At 51.6% G+C, this 15,283-nt stretch overlaps 1 protein-coding gene and 1 pseudogene across 1 annotated transcript; one reads left to right on the plus strand and one right to left on the minus strand.

The window, feature by feature from the left end:
• The first annotated feature begins 1,262 nt into the window (after nt 1-1,262).
• On the plus strand, nt 1,263-11,396 carry SERPINC1 (serpin family C member 1). Its single transcript, XM_039881446.1, has 8 exons — nt 1,263-1,363; nt 2,083-2,229; nt 4,077-4,446; nt 4,723-4,938; nt 5,182-5,319; nt 6,949-7,339; nt 8,172-8,236; nt 10,898-11,396. The coding sequence occupies exons 1-8, from the start codon at nt 1,278-1,280 to the stop codon at nt 11,072-11,074; spliced, it is 1,590 nt and encodes a 529-aa protein (XP_039737380.1). The 5' UTR covers nt 1,263-1,277; the 3' UTR covers nt 11,075-11,396.
• A 3,280-nt stretch (nt 11,397-14,676) lies between these two features.
• LOC120617785 (uncharacterized) lies at nt 14,677-14,795 on the minus strand (annotated as a pseudogene).
• Nucleotides 14,796-15,283: the final 488 nt, after the last annotated feature.

The following is a 15,283-nucleotide window of genomic DNA, read 5'->3' on the forward strand; positions in this document are numbered from 1 at the left end:
ACACAGCTGATGATGATGTGGCAAAGTGTGGGCTTCACTCCAGGCGTCCTGTGATCTTCCCTGTCATTTGGGGTATTAGAAATTCCAGACAGAGCACTAGCCATTCTGACGAGGCTTTCTCATGATTTTATCCACGCTTACATATCATTTAAGAGTACGTATATGGATGGACCTAGAGATTATTATGCTGAGTGAAATAAGTCAGAGAAAGATAAATATCATATGATTTCACTTATATGCAGTATCTAAGGAACAAAAAGAACAAACTAATCAAAAACAGACTCACAAATATAGTAGACAATTTGGTGACGGACAGAGGGGAAGGGGGTTGGGGGCCGGGAGAATGGGGTGAAGGGTTAAAGAAGTACACATTAGTAGTTGACATTTGGTCACGGGGATGGGGAGCACAGCAGAGGGAATGCAGTCAGCATTAATATGATGGCTAGGTGGAGGGCCAGGGGAGGGAGGGAGCAATTGGGGGGATCGTTTTATGAACGATATAGATGTCTAACCAATGTACTGTATACTTGAAACTAATTTAAGTAAATAAATCAGTATTTCAAAGTACAACAAAAATGTCATATTATCTTTATTAATAAATTCTTTACATATTATAGCATTCTATAACTGGTTTTTTCTATATAAACATATATATGTATAGTAAGTATTTAAAATGGCACCTGTTACTATTATCTTACTCAAAGATTTAAAGAATTTGATCTAAGTGAACGTAAAGTAACAGTTGAATTATAGACAGTGGAATGTTATGCAGTCGTTTGAATTTGCCAGGCAGGTCCACCAAAACACCTGTTCCACCCGCAGACTCTGAACTGGGCTTTTCTCACCCTCCTTTTCTCCTTCCTCACCAACCAGGGGCTCGGCTGCTTCCAGTTCCTCTCTGGTGCTGCCACCACCTCCATCGTGCCCTGGATGCCCCTGTCCCCAAGCTGCTGCGGACTACAACACCGATATGCTTCTTGCTCACGAGGCCGAGTCCGTCTCAAATGGGCGGTGCACTGACGAATTCCCGACTAGAGAACTAAGTGAGAAGGTTCCTATCGCCACGGCTCCCCCCAGCCCGTGTGTCCATCTGTCACCCCACATCCCCGCTTCGTGACACAAAAGGTGACGTGCTGGAAACACTGCTCAGCCGCCTGCCTCTTCCCACTTGATTGTCCTGGAGGTCCTCCCTGTCAGCACAGAGAGGGGCCTTGTCCTTCTCGGCATGGCTTTGCGGTGTGCCGTGCACCTTGGTGGACTGAACCAGTCTCCTAGGGATGGGAGTTGTTCCTAATCTTTTGCTGTTGCAAGTCTGGTTCCAGTGGGCGATCTCGTTCACACCCGTGCAGGCTCCCCTGACTTGGTTTGTTTGCTTTTGAAGAAGTAGTTCGGCAGTTGTATGTTCTTACCTGCCCCACACTGTCTCCTGGTCCCCAGTAGAACTGTGTCGAGTCCCTGCCAGCCAGCTCGTCCACCTGAGAGACGTCCTTGGCCCTGCTCTCGTGCCCCCTCCCCTCACTGCAGGGCTGAGTGGGGAAGGGGTCCGTCTGTGGACCACTGAGGTAACCGCTGTGCGTCCTGGTCTGAATCACAGATGTGTTGGCTCTTAGAGGCCTGAGGGTAGTACTTCATTCCAGAAAATTCCTCTTCTCCCCACTCTGACTAGATACTATGGACTCTTTTTCCCTAAAGAAACCTGTACCCTGAGCACGTACAGGGCTAGAAGTTTGCGGACATTGAACAAGGCTAGTTATACTCACCTCTTTTCTACCTCCTGGCTTGGTTAACCAGGTTAAAAACAAAAACAAAAAAAACCAAAAAAAACCCCCTACAGACAGACTTGTCAGTCAGGCATTTTCTGACCAGGTTTGAATTTGTTCTCTTTTTTCCTTCCCAGAAAGATGAAGAAGAGTGAGGGGCTCTGGGTCGTAAAGGTGGGTGGGCCTTGCCGCCCCTGGGCTTGACTGAACTTTAAAACTTCTCCACTAATTAAACAACACTGGGCTCCACGCTTTGCTTAACCCTGGGAGCTGGTCGTCAGCCTTTGACCTCAGTCCTCCTCTCCCCACGGCCCCCCCACAGCCTCCGGAGCCGCAGGCAGAGGAGAGGGCCAGTTCTGAGGGATCGCCTGGGGCCTCACTATCTCCGCCCGCCCGCCCGCCTGCCAGCCCGTGGGACATCAGCGACCATGGTTCCCAGTGGGAGAGGGACTGCAGCTGCTGGAAAGAGGTGAGAGGGGCGAGCTCACCCTGCACAAGCCCTCCTGGGTTTTCTGGCTCGTGAGGATGAGCTCGGCAGCTCCCAGCCCAGGCCCTCTCCCTGGGGCTCACGGCAAAGGGAGCTTGTCTGGAGGACATCACTGCCAGTGCCCCCCGCTCCTGCCTCGTCCGGGGTGAGGCCTTTCCCTAGGCCGCACCTTGGGTCTTTACCCCAAGAAACCAAGGGGACGTCTTCCTTCCCTTGTGTGAAGATGCCGTGCCGGCGCCAGCCCTCACTGGCCCAGGAGACCCTGAGGGGACTTCCAGGCCTGGCCCACATCTGGAACGAGGGCGGGTTTAATCTGTGACGGCCCCTCACGGCCTTTTCACTGTTCCTCTGCTCGGTTGCCCCTCTGCCCCCCTAAGATCTCGGCGACCTTTGACAAAAGGACTGTGGCCCTCCCTCCATCGACACCGACACCGCATACACTCGCTCCTCGGTCTGGGGTGCTGCGGGAAGCTAGGAGCGAGGCCGGGGCGCCCTGCCTTGGCTTTTCTTTGTGCTTGACAGAGCTCCGGGCCCCGTCGGCCTCCACTCGTATTTTCAGAGGCAGCTGGGGACAAAATGCGAAACAGAAGGCAGCAAGAGGAGAGATGAATGGCAAGATCCTCGGTCTCTGCTTCCTCAGCCTGCCTCCTCCTCTCCCGGTTCGGGGCCTCTGTTCCCAACAGGGCTGCAGAGCCGGCCTCAGGTCACGCGAGAAGCCAAGTGCCCCCCAGCTGCCCCTGATGCCAACCGGCCCCACCTTGCCCGGGCGGCATCCTCGGCAAATCCTGTCTGCACTGCGAGCCTGTCTTTTCCTGCCAGGAGGAGACCCGGTACCCACATACAGACCCAGAGACCTAAGTCAGCCAAGGAAGCCCCTGGCCCCCCGTCTTATCCACAAAATAGTACAGACAGTTTTATCCCTTGGTTTGCTTACTTGGGCGTCTCAATTCTCCTCATTTGCCAATCTCACGATCTCATTTTTTTTTTTAAGTAAAATTTGTTTCATTTACCCTTTGCGTACCCATGTTGGAAGCTATTAAAATTCCCAGACAACGGAAAATGAACTAAGGCAGTGAGAGAGGAAGGAAACGGATCGATCGAACCTAGGGAGGAATCGGGGTGGCCCCCGCTCTCCGGGGGCATGAGGGTCCCATCCGCTGAGGCGGAGGACCTGGCAGAAGCAGCAGGTGTGGGGAGGGAGAGTTACGAGTTCGGCTTGGTCGTCATCTCATAACGGAATCTGCGGGACATCCGGGTGGGACTGTCCAACAAACAACGGGTCTGGACCTCGGTGGACGGGCTGGGGCTGGGGCCAGAGACGTGGTCTTCAGCACACAGACAGCGCCTTCGCCCGCTCACCCCGCACCCTCCTGCGTTGCTGAAACCTCTCTGCCGATCAGCTGAAATCCTTCCAACCCTTTCACATCCGGGTTCAAGTCCACCCATTTCTGAGGCTTTCCCTTAACAGCTCTATCAGTGGCTCCTCCTCTGTCCTCGCTCTTCACGGGGACCGAGGTGCCCGCCTATTTTCCACGGGCGCGGGTCCCACCTCACCAACGAGGAGTCTGCATTCTTTATTTCTCTCAGCACGGGCCTCGGACACACAATACTTCTACTAACCAACAGTTGCTTCAGTAGCTGATTCTAATTTCAACGATCCTTGTGCAAAGAGTCCAGGACCGGACTTGTCCTGGGCCCTCGTGCTTCACAGAGAGCAAGGCCACACCGGGTGGGCAGGTGCCCTGTGCTTTACTGGGGCAAGTCTGGGATGGGCGGTGGGAACAGGGTCCTCCCAGCCTAGCTTAACTCGGCTTTCTGTCCCCTCGCAGGAGGGCACACCTTCTCTCCTTGCTGCTCTTTGGCCTCTGGGGCTGTGTGACCTGTCACTGGCACCCTGTGGAGGACATCTGCACAGCCAAGCCGCGGGACATCCCTGTGAATCCCATGTGCATTTACCGTTCCCCGGAGAAGAAGGCGACTGAGGATGAGGGCTCAGACCAGAAGGTCCCCGAGGCCACCAACCGGCGGGTCTGGGAATTGTCTAAGGCCAATTCCCACTTTGCCACCACCTTCTACCAGCACCTTGCAGACTCTAAGAACGACAATGACAACATTTTCCTGTCGCCCCTGAGTATCTCCACAGCTTTCGCTATGACCAAGCTGGGCGCCTGCAACAACACCCTCAAGCAGCTGATGGAGGTATGACCACAGCCCTCTGCCCAGCCTCCCGGCCGTGTCTCGGTCTAGAGCCTTTTAGAGACGTTCCATAGCTCCCCAATCTCTTTGCGTTTCTCTTTCTCCTCCTCCTCCTTCTTTTCTGCATTCATTTCCGTAGAGACCTCGAGCTGAGCATCCGCGCTCTGCCGGGTCACAAGTGAAGAGGCTGCCGGTCAGGGGCTGAGGGCCCTGTGCCGGCCGCTCCCGGCAGCCGAGGAGCTGCATAGACCCACCACCGCTTTCTTCTGGCTTCTACAGGTCTTTAAGTTTGATACCATCTCCGAGAAGACGTCTGATCAGATCCACTTTTTCTTTGCCAAACTGAACTGCCGACTCTATCGAAAAGCCAACAAGTCCTCCGAGCTGGTCTCAGCCAACCGCCTGTTTGGGGACAAATCCCTTACTTTCAACGAGACCTATCAGGACATCAGCGAGTTGGTCTATGGAGCCAAGCTCCAGCCCCTGGACTTTAAGGTGAGTTGCAGACATCGTCCTTGACCTCGGAGTTCTTCCTGTCCAGGGGCTGGAAACCTGGACTCTGAGTTCGTGGCACTCCCGAGGTGTGTGAGCTTCCCTGTCTGGGTTACAGTGGTGGCGTCACCAAATGGCAGGCAAAGGCAGAGCAGAGGGAGGGCGGATGACAAGCTGTGCCGCGTGCGGAAGCGGAGAAGCCGGCTGAGCAGCACAGTGGGCGGGTTCGTTCCCTGTTCTCCCCAGGAAAACGCGGAGTCGTCCAGAGTGACCATCAACCAGTGGATATCCAACAAGACCGAAGGGCGTATCACCGATGTCATTCCCCGGGATGCCATCAACGAGCTCACTGTTCTGGTGCTGGTCAACACCATTTACTTCAAGGTACTCACTCCTCGGCCCTCGCGAAGCCCCAGACTTCTCGCCCAGCTCACCCTCTTTCACACCGTTGGGCGTGTGTATGTTGATCCCTTTTGAGAGATGGTACATGCGTGGTCGGGGCAGAAATTCAAATTCGCTGAGGGTCTAGAACTAGGTCCAGGGCTATGGCTGCTGGGCTGAGGTCCAGGGGCGCTGGCAGTCCTCTGGGCCCAAGGCAGCATGTATACTTCACAAAGCCAGCGTGCCTGGCAACAAGGTGTGAGTGGTGATAAATTCTCACGTATGTGTGATAAGTTCTGCCGTCCAGTTACCTCCATTTTGAAATCTGGAACAGAATGACAGAGTCTATCGACAATCCTCAGTGATGGGATTTTCTCCATCATCTGGAGCAGCTTCTACAGTGACTAAAGTTCCCCTCGCCTGAGGCTTCTGACCCTCCAGGTGCCACATGGACCTCGATCTTGCAGGGGCCCTGTGGTTTGACCACACAGATGGCCATGTCGTTCTGAGTCGAGTTCTAAAGACTTCCAATTTGATTCCATTTAGGAAGGAGTATGAGGTAGAGGACACTGAGAATAAACAGCTGACTGAGTCAGGTGGGCCGCCACTTTAAGGCGGGTGGATTTGTGGCACAATCGCCCATCCTGGGTCGTGCCCCATACACATCCCCCGCCTTACACAGGGCCCAGGATTTAGCCGGTCACTGCTGTGGCCCACCGCTCTGTCCCCTGGGGCTTTTCTGTCCCCGAGAGCGGTGGGGGCTGCGTTTCCACAGCACGCATCACGCTTTATGGTCACTTATCAGCCCTCCTGACCCAACTACTGTCGCAAATGAGACCTTGGGCCCTCAGACAGGTTACTTAGCTCAAATCCAGACTCTTCCTTTCCTGACTGTGTGGACTTGGGTTAATTACCTGAGACCTTTCTATGCCCTAATTTCTGCAGCTATAAAATGGCAGTAATGACACCTGCCTCACGGAGTTATGGAAGGGGCTGATGCACTAAATGCATGTGAAATGCTTAGAGTGTGCCTGGCACGCAGTGAGCAGCCTACTGACATAGTAATCACCAGCTCCTCAGTGTACGGACGAAGAGTTAAATGTCTTGTCCCCAAATCAAAGAGCCAGAAGGTAACTAGGAATGGTAATTACAACTCAAATTTCAAAGGCGTGTCTTGTGGCCCCCCCATCTGGTAGGGCTGCCAGATGCGCCCCCCCCGGGGGGCTGTTACCTATGTGTGGCCCTCATTCATCAGGGGCAGAGACCCATACCTTGGAGGATGGCCTTGGAGGAAGAGGCCAATGGGAGGCAGGAAGCAAAAGGCAATTAAATTTAAACTCAAGAAGAGAGTCGTGAGGAGGCTAGTACGTTGTTCTTGGTTTCAGTTTTTAAGTTTATTATGAAAGCAGGCAGACAGTCAGTGCTGAAAACCTGGAAAGGTCACAGAACAGAAGCGCTCACGGCTCCATCGCTGACAGCCGTCGTTACCTTTCCGTGCGTACCCCGCTAGTCTCGTCCCCCCCCAGTTATGCTCACATATTAATGTAACAACGTGCATATGCCGGGTCAGTCCTCTCCCAGAGATGTTTCTGGTCTCCTCGCTTTGCGATCCTCCCACCTGTCTTCTTCCAGGGCCTGTGGAAGTCCAAGTTCAGCCCTGAGAACACGAGGTTGGAATCCTTCAACAGAGCTGACAAGGAGGACTGCCAAGCGCCCATGATGTACCAGGAAGGCAAGTTCCGCTATCGGCGTGTGGCGGAAGGCACCCAGGTGCTCGAATTGCCCTTCAAGGGCGACGACATCGCCATGACGCTCATCCTGCCGAAGCCTGAGAAGAGCCTGGCCAAGGTGGAGCGGGAACTGACCCCGGAGGTGCTGCAGGAGTGGCTGGACCAGCTGGCAGAGACGCTGCTGGTGGCCCACGTGCCCCGCTTCCGCATCGAGGACAGCTTCAGCGTGAAGGAGCAGCTGCAAGACATGGGCCTCGTGGACCTGTTCAGCCCGGAGAAGGCCAAGCTCCCGGGTGCGTGGACGGAGCCCTCCTCCCCTCTGCCCCCAAGGCGGTCTGTCCGAAGGCGCAGGAGTCAGAGAGAGAGGGGGAAGGGCCGCGAGTCAGGACACCCGACGCGACCCCCAGTTTACCGCTAACTCAGGGAACTCCCTGTCCCTCCCAGGGTCTCCGTTCTCTGGAAAAGGGGATTTTTCCAGAATCTCCATGGGCTCAGTGGGCTCGGGACCCCTTTGAGTCTGTCACTGACAGAGGACAGGGGACTAGGTAAAGAAGAATCTGAAAAAGCGTCGGGATTCGGAGCAGATGTGATTAAGAGCTGGGGACACCTGGGGTCTCACATAGGCGTAGCCGACATTTAATAGCCCCTGTGGACATTCCCAAGGGCTCGCGTGTTTCCCCGTGGTCACCTGGACGGGGACGGCCAAACTTTTCCTAGTTGTGACACTTCAGTAACGGTATTCAGTCGGTTTGCTTCCTCCAGCCCACTATCCTTTAAAAATATATATCAAAATACCTTTCTCGAAAAGAAGTTTCCAGTGTTAGGCAATGGGATTTACCTCGAGGGGCTGTCTTTAAGCCAAGTCTAAAAAACAATCCCTCTCTTAAAAATGTTGCCAAACACTTATCGAATGGAATTTTTCTGTAAGAACGGAGTCCCCTGTCCCCTAGCCGAAGCACGAGATTCAATCCACAGGAGCCAGACCGAATAAGCCCAAAGGACTTTATTCATTTGCACATGATTTTATTGGGGGGGTATCGTGAGGTGAGGGTCCAGGATTTCTTCCTAGTTTTCAAACTCGACCCGGCTCCCCGTCTCACGGACCTTCTCCGGGCTCCCTCACAGGTATTGTCGCCGAAGGCCGAAATGACCTCTTCGTCTCCGACGCGTTCCACAAGGCGTTTCTTGAGGTGAGTAACCGCCTGTTGCTTTCTTCGGCTGCTGCCTTCATTTCCCGTGCCGCGTCATTATTCATACCCCGTCATCTCGTGGGACTTGGACCTCTGGAGTTCTTGCTCTGCTACTTCTCGTGGTGTAGACAGCAGACGTGTGACTAGCGGGAGACGAACGTGGAAAAGCCCTGCTTCCAGGGACCCTCAAACCTCAAAGCTGGCACCCCGTCCTCTGTGAGGCCTGCCACAGTACAGCCCTACCCCGAGCCCTCGGGGTCGGACTGTCCCTCCCTCCCGCCCGCCACCTCTCCTGAGCAGGTCAAGCGGGGACACACACACGAGGGGGAAGGTGGCACAGGAAGCGGAGCCAGCAAAGGCCCCCCGAGAAGGAACTCGGAGGAGGGGAGTGGAGCTCATGGAAACCCAGGGAGAAATTTTAAGAAAATGGAAAGGATCTCTTCAGGCTGCAATGTGACCATGGGTTCCGTCTCCCTGAGGAATTTGGGCAGGCGAGGTAGCGGGGGCACACGCCCGCCTCCGTGGCTGGGGAACAAACAGAAGGCGAGGAGGGGACTTGGTGAGTGCGGGCTGTGGCCTAAAGTGTGTCGCAGAGAACTGAAGCTCTGGACTGCACTGCACGTAACCAAAAGCGAGGTGGTTACGTAAACGACGCCCGCTTCTCGGGGACTTGAGCACGAATGCACGCTGGCACGCGGAAGTCTCGAGAAGGTCCGCACTGAGGAAAGCGGTTCCATGACTTCTTGCTTCGCCGTGTCGCTCCAGCTGAGGTGCTGGGGAACCCCTTTACTAGCGTGACAGCCACGGGAAGCCTGCGGAACCTCCGGTTCTCCAACGGGTCCTGAACTGTGGACCGAGCGCATCGGTTATTTGTGGGCTCGACTCCTGGCGAGTCCAGGATGGGGCCTGAGAATCCATATAATTTCCAAGCTCCTCAAGGGATTTTCGATGCACAGCCGGGTCTGGAAACCACTTGTGGAGACCACTCTTCGGGGAACCAGGCGGTGAGGGGGATAAGCCGGGCCAGAGAGGTCGCGGGATTGAGGAGATGGCGAAGGTCGTGGTGGGAGAGGTTTCGGGGCTAACGAACGTGGCCGCAGAGTCACGGTGGGAAGCGTGTCGTTAGGGGGAGCGTGGAGGTGTCAGAGGACAAGAGGGTGTCAGATTAATTGTAATGGGAGTGAGCACCTGCCATCGCTTGAAAAACCAGAAGGTGATAGTCTGAGTGATGGCGAGATCGTAACTGCAGAGGCAGAGCAGTCACGGGGCGTGTGTGGGGCGTGGCCATGGACCATTTTGCTGAAGGAGAGTTGAAGGTAATGCTCCTGGGGTCTGATGAGATCAGTGAAATGGGAGCTTAGGGTGTTGACTGGTCCACTGAGGTATTTTAATCGCCGAGGTCAAATAACAGCAGGCGTTAGAGGGGACAGCGAGGCTACGGGCCAGGTGCCGAAGTCCTCGATGTGGACATGTAACCCACAGGACAACAGCAGAAGGAGAGGGATGGAACTTAGATACTGCGATCGGAACAAGGCATCTCACACGAGTACTGGTTTAATGGTTTTGGAAATAAAAATAACATGACCGTCATGGATGATGGAGGAAAGAACACTTAGACTAAGAGAAGATGAGTCCTTGGGATACTAACTATGACGGAAAATCCTCTCCCAAGGACCCCGGACAGACATGGTCAACTCCCAGCCCCTCGAGGGCTTTGAGTTACCATGAGGGAGAAGCCAAGGTCTGGATTCTCTTTAGCCATTGGAGCAGTGATGCCAGCCTCCTCCATGGCTCAGGAAACAAAGTTATTTTCCTTGAAAACCTTGGGAGCCCGATACATAGGACCCCGACTGAATGGAGGTCTCCTGGGAAGCCATTGAAGACTAGAATCTGATTTGAATAAAAGAATCCTGGTCTTATACAAGCTCCAGACTGCTCATAAATTTCATCCTAGAATGATCAGGAAATAGGTAGTTTGGGGAGCTGGGGGAGGGGTAAAAGAGGAGGGAGTGAGAGCTGGGGGGAGGGAGAGAACACTCTCAACCCACGAAGCTCAGGGATCTGCGGTGCTTTCATTGAGAGGCTGGGACAGTTTCAGTGATAGTCTGAGTCCCCAAGTACAGTTTTCTGACGGTGTCCGCCTCCAGCCCCACGGTGGTTCTGCTTCTCGGCAGATACCATTGTTTCAGTCTGTTACTCCCAGAAATCCTCATCCATCCAGAGTACCCTCCCCTTTTCACAGGCCCTGGGTGGGCCCTGAGTGGCTGCTTGGGGTGGTCGTGTGTGGGATCTTGACGCTCTGAGAGTGGAACTATCCCAACGACAGGGCTCTGATCTTGAGTCGCAATCTCTTTTGGCATCAAGTACAAAACAATCCTCTTGTGATACCACGTACGATGGTGCCAGCCAGAAACGTGACCACCCGGTAAACATCCAGATTTCTGGTTCGGCGCTTATCTGAATACGTGTGCTTACGTCAATACTCACTGGATGGATGAACGAGTAACAGCAGGGCTCCAGAGAGACCTGACCCAAGTGTACTTTCTACTGGATAACAAACAGCATTCAGCATTTGAGGAATCGCTGTCTGTGGAGGGTTCACCTGCACATAATGACCGCACAGTAGCTGATGCGGCTGTCTGCTTCCCATCTCGCCCACAGGTAAACGAGGAAGGCAGCGAAGCAGCAGCCAGCACTGCCATCGCCATCGCCGGCCGCTCGCTGAACCACAACAGGGTGACCTTCAAGGCCAACAGGCCCTTCCTGGTTCTTATAAGGGAAGTCGCTCTGAACACGATTATCTTCATGGGCAGAGTCGCCAACCCTTGTGTTAAGTAACGCGTTCTTATTCTTCGCGCCTCTTCCTATGTTGGTTTGTGAATAGAGGTGAAAATAAACACAATTCCTCCCATCTCACAATTATGAATGGACAGTACCACCTGAGACGAAGACGAGGGAGAAACGGATAGACGTGCTACTGGGCTTTGGTAAAGGATGCTTTCCATTGCTCTCTCCCAGTGAACGCATCCTGGGAGGGAGATGTGTCACTGCATCGTCTTGAAAGATGGCAGGCATCTGGAAAGGGCAGGGGGAGTGAGAGCTCCATCATACTAAAACAATCCAAAAATCTAAAATAAATTAATCTCTATGTACAGAAAAGACAGAGATTCAAATTTGAGTATTAAACCATTTAATTCTCAAACCACACACATGCATAATGTTCTTTTACACAGTGTTAAAATAAAGAGGAAAATGTATTTTTATACAAACAGAATTTCAAGTATACATTAATAGACTTTTCAGATTACTAACCGAGTTGCTAAGATTTCATTCACATTGTTCTTAAAGCTGTTCAATGAGAAAGCTTTTGCTAAGCTGCTTTAAATATGTTTATATAAACCCTTATCATCACTCTTTCTCCGAATCTCCCTCCCCCAGCCCCCATCTCCGCCCACCCTCCTGCCCTCCCCCCTCCCCCGACACAACAGGGCTGGGGCTCTAGGAGACATGCAACCCCAAGAACTATTGGCTTGTCATCAGGGGAAGGGCAGAATCTACAGGAGGAGAGACTGAGAACACCTGTCAACTTAGGGTGAGAACAAATCTGATGCTTAGAGATGACACAAACTAGGCTCATATCAGATAGCCTTTGTGTTTTCCCTTAAAAAAAAAAAAAAACAAAACTCAGCCTACCACAAAATCCTGAAGTTTCTGACCATTTAGTAGCCGAGAAAATAATATTGGGTATTTTCCCTAGTGAAACTTCTAAAATCAGAGTAGGCATTCTGAACTTTTTCATTTTGGTTGTTTCCCCCACCCCCCGAACACCCTTTTGGAAGGGGCTGGGGGCAGCTTAAAATGGATGCTATTATTTGTATGTTTAAGGAATTTGGTTAATTTCACAGGTCTGGCAAGAGCTCTCCCTCCTCAGCTCTCCTCCTGAAGTCGCCTGGCTCCCCGGCCAGGAACAGCCACTCTCCTTAGGAATTAAAGTGCATTTTTTCAGTAAAAGAGGGTGGGGGGAGGTGTGGTTTACACTTAAGTGATAATGATTAAAGGAGAGTGGGGTGAGAGAAAGTCCTATTCCTATATATAGGTATTTATAATTAAGGTTATAATAAAAACAGATATTCTCTAAGGATATAAGGTGTACAAACCCAGCCCAGCATCCCCAGAGGTGCACGGGCGCCAGCCTGGCTCACTGACTTTTCTGAGGCATCTCAAAGCGATCGGAGTAATCGCTGCAGATGAAAGACACAAACCTCTAACGTTAGTTTTTTCAAAGGGAAAAAACAGACTGGTAGGTTCTTGTAGTTAAAAACGATCTCAACCCCTTTGAGGGAGAACATTTCAGAGACTGATTGTCTGTTTTAATATGAATCCTTGATTAGCAAGTTATGAAAAAATGTTAGACAAGTTTGTTGCTTATAAATATTATGGCAGCCTTTAAAAACTCAGGCAGAGGGGGCACCGTCAATGTTTGCGGTCATCAATTTCAGCTGAGGGGAAGTGACATTTCCCGATAAGCTCTTTATTTGATGGCTACCACTGACTATTTTCCTTTAAATGCTTTACTGTTTCTTGGGGGACAAACCCAAGAGCTATCCAGAGAGAAGCTGATGCTACATTATTAGCTGTATGAAGAAGTGATGGGCTCGGGATGAGGAGGGGAATAGTGTCCTGGGTTCTGGCCTCTGAGTCCAGTGTGATCTGCTTTTCACAGTGACCAGTGGGAAGGCACAGCGCCAGGGACAGGTAGATGGGGGACGGTCGTCACCCGCCCTGTAAGCACCAAAGAGAACAGCTGACAGATTTCTTTCCGACCACGTCCACCGAGGCTACGTGGCTCTCTGTCTTAGAAGCCTCGGCCTCCTCTTCCCAGAGGCAGAGTGAGTGGGTCCCACCCTGAAGTCGGGAGCCGGGAATGCTGAGTGCACCTCCCAGCATGTGTCCTTTTACTTACTTATGCTGACGTGCCAGAAACAGAGGGTTCCGACTTTGGAGGGTTCCTATTTAAGTTCTGCCATTAGATCACAAAATAATGCAACAGGCTAGAACTGAACACAGACCAGAGCAGATGAGATGGTGCTGGACCGGGACAGGACACACTGCTTTGCCTAGTTTGGGAATGTTTCTGTTGTTGAGAGGAGGGGGATGGGGCAGGTGGTGAAACTGTGGTCACACTAGGGATCTGTTTAGCTGTTTCAGAGGGTTTCTTAGAGGGTTCACAGGAATCAGCCAGCCAGCCCAGTAGGGCAGAACTTGACCCAAGTTCACAGTGCTGATAGGGAATCTGTTTCATTCCTTGCTTAAAATATAGTATAAGTTTATATATTTACTTTTTTCCCATCACTTCCCCATCCTCCTCCTCTACTCTCCCCCCTAAATCTTAAAATCCAGTGCGGTACGATCTACATCAAGTTCAACAATGTTTCACAGTACTCCACAGTGTCCCTCAGTATGAAAACCCTGACGGGCGACCCTCCGGATGCACCCAGCTCCCAAAGGCTACCGCTTTTCAATTCCACCCGACATCAGGAAGGCTTCGCAAGTTTTCCAAGGTGTAGGAAACGTTTTCTCTAAGTGACACTGCAGCATTTGCACGCTAAGCAGACAGCCAGGCCTTAATGTCACTGCAGTGAAATTTCACAGCCTGATGCCAGTTCAGTCTCCTGCACTAACCAGTCTTTCCCGCGACCCACTTTTTCGTCTCAAACACGCCACCTATTTGAAATGTAAATGATCAATTATTTGTAGGCATATGTGAAAGAAAATTTCTATGGTGCCCAGAATTCTCTCAGAAGGGCAACTGCTGTATCTGAACTTGCTCTGAAATATAAATTTCTTTCACGATTAGAAATCACTGGTAGCTAGGTAGTCTGAATAGTGGTTCTCACTCTTGAAGTGAATCAGACAGTTCTTCCCACGACCACGTCTGCCATGGCAGGTGGCTTTACCAACCGCGGTGGGAAGAAAGAATGAAGTATATGGAACCTCGTTTGGCAAATACTGGGTTAGGTCTCTGACATCCTGGGACACAGGTGCTAAAATGACTCACTTCACATCTCATATAAAATTCAGAAATATCAGCTAGTGCATTTCATTCACGAAGAAATAAGAAAAAGAGAAAGTCGCTTTACATTGAAATCCCACTTAGAAGACAGGCTAAGAGACAAATCATCAAATATATTATCATTGCCCCAGGAAGAAGCCTTTTTTTCCTCTATTAACTTTAACAATGGTTCTTGTTTATTTTACAAATAGAAGTCATTGTAGGTGGCTTGGGCTTGGCTCTTTTAATAAGTTCAAGGGCTCTATTTTAGCTAGCAGAGTTGAGAAATCTCCACGCAAATCACATATGCAAAGGAAAGAGGATTCTAGAGAGCAGACTATGAAAATCTGTTTTGCTTACTTACGCATACTTTGTCTTTTTTTTTTCAAACCTACAGCACCTGGTCTTCCTAGGTGGTCTCCCATCCAATTACTAACCATGCCCGACCCTGCTTAGCTTCCGAGATCAGACACGATCGGGCACATTCAGGGTGCCATGGCCGTGGACTGTGTATTTGGTATAGAGAGGAAACTGGATGGATGGCAGCATCTCTCTCTAGAATTACCCTGAGGACGAATGGGTGATCATTTTACCACCTGAGCCCTGGCCTACTGTAAGCTTTAAACTCTGAGCCGTGCCTGGGATATCAATAAAGGCACCTTATGAGAAGAACAACCAGACTGAGGTGATCCTGCCAAAGACCAACCACTCAGGATTAGCTAGACAGTGATTCTCAGCCTTGGCCGTCCATTAGAATTATCTGCAGAGCTTTTTACGTCCAGGTTGCAAAGAGGACCAATTAAAACGTGAACATCAGTAGCTGTTCAAATGCCCCAGATGACCATAATGTGCAGCCAATACGGAGGCCTTCTGGCCCAGGGCGGCTGGCTGTGTAATGGCGAGCACCCGGGCCAGAGGGAAGGAGGGTAGGACTCCATGCTTCTTCTCAGATCCACAGATATGACATACCTCAAAGAAATCACTTAGGCATTTCT

This window comes from Pteropus medius, unplaced genomic scaffold (assembly GCF_902729225.1).
Source record: "Pteropus medius unplaced genomic scaffold, Ma_sr-lr_union100, whole genome shotgun sequence".
NCBI lineage: Eukaryota > Metazoa > Chordata > Mammalia > Chiroptera > Pteropodidae > Pteropus > Pteropus medius.